Source organism: Oncorhynchus gorbuscha, unplaced genomic scaffold, assembly GCF_021184085.1.
Source record: "Oncorhynchus gorbuscha isolate QuinsamMale2020 ecotype Even-year unplaced genomic scaffold, OgorEven_v1.0 Un_scaffold_634, whole genome shotgun sequence".
Lineage (NCBI taxonomy): Eukaryota > Metazoa > Chordata > Actinopteri > Salmoniformes > Salmonidae > Oncorhynchus > Oncorhynchus gorbuscha.
Window position 1 is genome coordinate 110,728 of NW_025745746.1, and position 6,000 is coordinate 116,727.

Sequence of the window (6,000 nt, forward strand, 5' to 3'; positions counted from 1 at the left end):
CGCTATCGTACTCAATAGGCTAATTTTACATAAATGAATGTGTGTGTGTGTGTGTGTGTGTGTGTGTGTGTGTGTGTGTGTGTGTGTGTGTGTGTGTGTGTGTGTGTGTGTGTGTGTGTGTGTGTGTGTGTGTGTGTGTGTGTGTGTGTGTGTGTGTGTGTGTGTGTGTGTGTGTGTGTGTGTGTGTGTGTGTCAGATGGTCGGCTGGAGAGGAACAGTGTAGCAGCGTTCCTGCTGATGGTGAAGAATCTAATTCATCATCACCCTGTCAACCAGGAGAGCCTACTGAACTGCCACGGACCCAGCATTATAGGAGCCATGCTCACTAAGGTACTGGCCCATTATAGGAGCCATGCTCACTAAGGTACTGGCCCATTATAGGAGCCATGCTCACTAGGGTACTGGCCAATTATAGGAGCCATGCTCACTAAGGTACTGGCCCATTATAGGAGCCATGCTCACTAAGGTACTGGCCCATTATAGGAGCCATGTTCACTAAGGTTCTGGCCCATTATAGGAGCCATGCTCACTAAGGTACTGGCCCATTATAGGAGCCATGCTCACTAGGGTACTGGCCAATTATAGGAGCCATGCTCACTAAGGTACTGGCCCATTATAGGAGCCATGCTCACTAAGGTACTGGCCCATTATAGGAGCCATGTTCACTAGGGTACTGGTCCATTATAGGAGCCATGTTCACTAGGGTACTGGCCAATTATAGGAGCCATGCTCACTAAGGTACTGGCCCATTATAGGAGCCATGCTCACTAAGGTACTGGCCCATTATAGGAGCCATGTTCACTAAGGTTCTGGCCCATTATAGGAGCCATGCTCACTAGGGTACTGGCCCATTATAGGAGCCATGCTCACTAGGGTACTGGCCCATTATAGGAGCCATGCTCACTAGGGTACTGGCCCATTATAGGAGCCATGCTCACTAAGGTACTGGCCCATTATAGGAGCCATGTTCACTAGGGTACTGGTCCATTATAGGAGCCATGTTCACTAGGGTACTGGCCCGTTATAGGAGCCAAGCTCACTAAGGTACTGGCCCATTATAGGAGCCATGCTCACTAGGGTACTGGCCCGTTATAGGAGCCATGCAAACTAGGGTACTGGCCCATTATAGGAGCCATGTTCACTAGGGTTCACAATGGGAATGACTTAGATTTAAGTAGCAGCTAAAACCTGGGTCATGTTATTGTGTGTAGATGTGTATCCATAGTAGCTAATGACCAGAGCCATCATCATCCTACAGTACTGTAGTAGCTAATGACCAGAGCCATCATCATCCTACAGTACTGTAGTAGCTAATGACCAGAGCCATCATCATCCTACAGTACTGTAGTGGCTAATGTCCAGACCAGAGCCATCATCCTATGGTACTGTAGTAGCTAATGACCAGAGCCATCATCATCCTATGGTACTGTAGTGGCTAATGACCAGAGCCATCATCATCCTACAGTACTGTAGTACCTAATGACCAGAGCCATCATCATCCTACAGTACTGTAGTAGCTAATGACCAGACCAGAGCCATCATCAATCATCCTACAGTACTGTAGTAGCTAATGACCAGACCAGAGCCATCATCAATCATCCTACAGTACTGTAGTAGCTAATGTCCAGACCAGAGCCATCATCATCCTACAGTACTGTAGTACCTAATGACCAGAGCCATCATCATCCTACAGTATTGTAGTAGCTAATGACCAGAGCCATCATCATCCTACAGTACTGTAGTAGCTAATGACCAGATTAGATCCATCATCATCCTACGGTACTGTAGTAGCTAATGACCAGAGCCATCATCATCCTACAATACTGTAGTAGCTAATGACCAGAGCCATCATCCTACAATACTGTAGTGGCTAATGACCAGAGCCATCATCATCCTACAATACTTTAGTAGCTAATGACCAGAGCCATCATCATCCTACAGTACTGTAGTAGCTAATGACCAGACCAGAGCCATCATCATCCTACAGTACTGTAGTAGCTAATGACCAGACCAGAGCCATCATCATCCTACAGTACTGTAGTAGCTAATGACCAGACCAGATCCATCATCATCCTACGGTACTGTAGTGGCTAATGACCAGAGCCATCATCATCCTACAGTACTGTAGTAGCTAATGACCAGACCAGAGCCATCATCATCCTACAGTACTGTAGTAGCTAATGACCAGACCAGAGCCATCATCATCCTACAGTACTGTAGTGGCTAATGTCCAGAGCCATCATCATCCTACGGTACTGTAGTAGCTAATGACCAGAGCCATCATCATCCTACAGTACTGTAGTAGCTAATGACCAGAGCCATCATCATCCTACAATACTGTAGTAGCTAATGACCAAAGCCATCATCATCCTACAGTACTGTAGTAGCTAATGACCAGAGCCACCATCATCCTACGGTACTGTAGTAGCTAATGACCAGAGCCATCATCATCCTACAATACTGTAGTAGCTAATGACCAGAGCCATCATCATCCTACAATACTGTAGTAGCTAATGACCAGAGCCATCATCATCCTACAATACATTCCAGAGGAGGTTTCTAGGAGCGTAGAGGAAGGGGGGCTGGTGGTGTGACAGGAAATGAGGGTATATATGACTGCTGGGCTGAGCATCCTGTTCGGAAACCCTGCTCTAACGATCACACACACACACACACACACACACACACACACACACACACACACACACACACACACACACACACACACACACACACACACACACACACACACACACACGGACGTATGCGTGCGCACAGTAGGCACTGAACGCAGACACACATACAAACACAAACACACACGATTCCCCCTCACACACACACACAATGTCACACTGACTCACACATGCCCCCCCACACACACACACACACACAATGTCACACTGACTCACACACTCACACCCCTCACACACAAACCCCACACACACACCCCTCATACACACACAGTGACTCCCAGTCATAGTACCACACTGACACACACCATGTCACGTTGAGTGACTTCCTAACGACAGACAGTTTTACCCGACTTAGTCATTTGACCTTGGTTCCTCTGATTCTCCCTACAGTAGGACAGGTGAACAGTACAGACACCTTGGTACCTCTGATTCTCCCTACAGTAGGACAGATAAACAGTACAGACACCTTGGTTCCTCTGATTCTCCCTACAGTAGGACTAAACAGTAGGACAGTACCTCTGTAAACAGATAAACAGACAGACACCTTGGTACCTCTGATTCTCCCTACAGTAGGACAGATAAACAGTACAGACACCTTGGTACCTCTGATTCTCCCTACAGTAGGACAGATAAACAGTACAGACACCTTGGTTCCTCTGATTCTCCCTACAGTAGGACAGATAAACAGTACAGACACCTTGGTTCCTCTGATTCTCCCTACAGTAGGACAGATAAACAGTACAGACACCTTGGTTCCTCTGATTCTCCCTACAGTAGGACAGATAAACAGTACAGACACCTTGGTTCCTCTGATTCTCCCTACAGTAGGACAGATAAACAGTACAGACACCTTGGTTCCTCTGATTCTCCCTACAGTAGGACAGATAAACAGTACAGACACCTTGGTTCCTCTGATTCTCCCTACAGTAGGACAGATAAACAGTACAGACACCTTGGTTCCTCTGATTCTCCCTACAGTAGGACAGATAAACAGTACAGACACCTTGGTTCATCTGATTCTCCCTACAGTAGGACAGATAAACAGACACACCTTGGTTCCTCTGATTCTCCCTACAGTAGGACAGATAAACAGTACAGACACCTTGGTTCCTCTGATTCTCCCTACAGTAGGACAGATAAACAGTACAGACACACCTTGGTTCCTCTGATTCTCCCTACAGTAGGACAGATAAACAGACACACCTTGGTTCCTCTGATTCTCCCTACAGTAGGACAGATAAACAGTACAGACACCTTGGTACCTCTGATTCTCCCTACAGTAGGACAGATAAACAGTACAGACACCTTGGTTCCTCTGATTCTCCCTACAGTAGGACAGATAAACAGTACAGACACCTTGGTTCCTCTGATTCTCCCTACAGTAGGACAGATAAACAGTACAGACACCTTGGTTCCTCTGATTCTCCCTACAGTAGGACAGATAAACAGTACAGACACCTTGGTTCCTCTGATTCTCCCTACAGTAGGACAGATAAACAGTACAGACACCTTGGTTCCTCTGATTCTCCCTACAGTAGGACAGATAAACAGTACAGACACCTTGGTTCCTCTGATTCTCCCTACAGTAGGACAGATAAACAGTACAGACTCTCTCTCTCTCCCTCCCCCCGTCTCTCTCTCCCTCCCCCCGTCTCTCTCTCTCTCTCTCTCTCTTCCTCCCTGTCTCTCTCTCTCCCTCCCCGTCTCTCTCTCTCTCTCTCTTCCTCCCCCCGTCTCTCTCTCTCTCCCTCCCTGTCTCTCTCCCCCGTCTCTCTCTCTCTCCCTCCCCCCGTCTCTCTCTTCCTCCCTGTCTCTCTCCCTCCCCCGTCTCTCTCTCCCTCCCCCCGTCTCTCTCTCCCATCTCTTTCTCTTAGGTCCCAGGTAGTATGATGGATATGTCTGTTCTGATGGCGTGTCAGTTCCTGTTGGAGCAGGTGTCCCAGTGAGAGAGAACAGTCCGTTGCTCGTGCAGCTCTACCAACACCTGCTATTTGACTTCCGCATCTGGAGCAACAGCCACTTCGCTGTGTGTCTGGGTAAAGAGCAGTCAGGCATTATAGCCTGGTAGCCAGTAGACTTCCACATCTGGAGCAACAGCCACTTCGCTGTGTTTCTGGGTAAGAGCAGTCAGGCATTATAGCCTGGTAGCCAGTAGACTTCCACATCTGGAGCAACAGCCACTTCGCTGTGTGTCTGGGTAAGAGCAGTCAGGCATTATAGCCTGGTAGCCAGTAGACTTCCACATCTGGAGCAGCAGCCACTTCACTGTGTGTTTGGGTAAGAGCAGTCAGGCATTATAGCCTGGTAGCCAGTAGACTTCCACATCTGGAGCAACAGCACTATTTTGTGTAATCTGGTGAAGCAGTCAGACATAACAGCCTGAGCAGCAATGGGCTTCCCACATCTGGAGCAGCAGCCACATCGCTGTATGTCTGGGTAAGAGCAGTCAGGCATTATAGCCTGGTAGCCAGTAGACTTCCACATCTGGAGCAACAGCCACATCGCTGTGTGTTTGGGTAAAACAGTCAGGCATTATAGCCTGGTAGCCAGTAGACTTCCACATCTGGAGCAGCAGCCACTTCGCTGTGTGTTTGGGTAAGAGCAGTCAGGCATTATAGCCTGGTAGCCAGTAGACTTCCACATCTGGAGTAGCAGCCACTTCGCTGTGTGTCTGGGTAAGAGAGAGCAGTCAGGCATTATAGCCTGGTAGCCAGTAGACTTCCACATCTGGAGTAGCAGCCACTTTGCTGTGTGTCTGGGTAAGAGAGAGCAGTCAGGCATTATAGCCTGGTAGCCAGTAGACTTCCACATCTGGAGCAGCAGCCACTTCGCTGTGTGTCTGGGTAAGAGAGAGCAGTTAGGCATTATAGCCTGGTCGCCAGTAGACTTCCACATCAGGAGCAGCAGCCACTTCGCTGTGTGTCTGGGTAAGAGCAGTCAGGCATTATAGCCTGGTAGCCAGTAGACTTCCACATCTGGAGCAGCAGCCACTTCGCTGTGTGTCTGGGTAAGAGCAGTCAGGCATTATAGCCTGGTAGCCAGTAGACTTCCACATCTGGAGTAGCAGCCACTTTGCTGTGTGTCTGGGTAAGAGAGAGCAGTCAGGCATTATAGCCTGGTAGCCAGTAGACTTCCACATCTGGAGTAGCAGCCACTTTGCTGTGTGTCTGGGTAAGAGAGAGCAGTCAGGCATTATAGCCTGGTAGCCAGTAGACTTCCACATCTGGAGTAGCAGCCACTTTGCTGTGTGTCTGGGTAAGAGAGAGCAGTCAGGCATTATAGCCTGGTAGCCAGTAGACTTCCACAT

At 48.5% G+C, this 6,000-nt stretch overlaps 1 protein-coding gene and 1 pseudogene across 1 annotated transcript in view; one reads left to right on the forward strand and one right to left on the reverse strand.

Annotated features, from left to right (window-relative positions):
* LOC124019591 (neurobeachin-like protein 2) overlaps positions 1 to 4,639 on the forward strand; it is a 38,987-nt gene extending 34,348 nt beyond the window's left edge. Inside the window, exons 20-21 of the mRNA XM_046334978.1 lie at positions 197 to 330; positions 4,568 to 4,639. Coding sequence (XP_046190934.1) covers positions 197 to 330; positions 4,568 to 4,639 — 206 coding nt within the window. The remainder of the gene's footprint in view (positions 1 to 196; positions 331 to 4,567) is intronic.
* A 1,330-nt stretch (positions 4,640 to 5,969) lies between these two features.
* Positions 5,970 to 6,000, reverse strand: part of LOC124019592 — an 18,035-nt pseudogene continuing 18,004 nt past the window's right edge.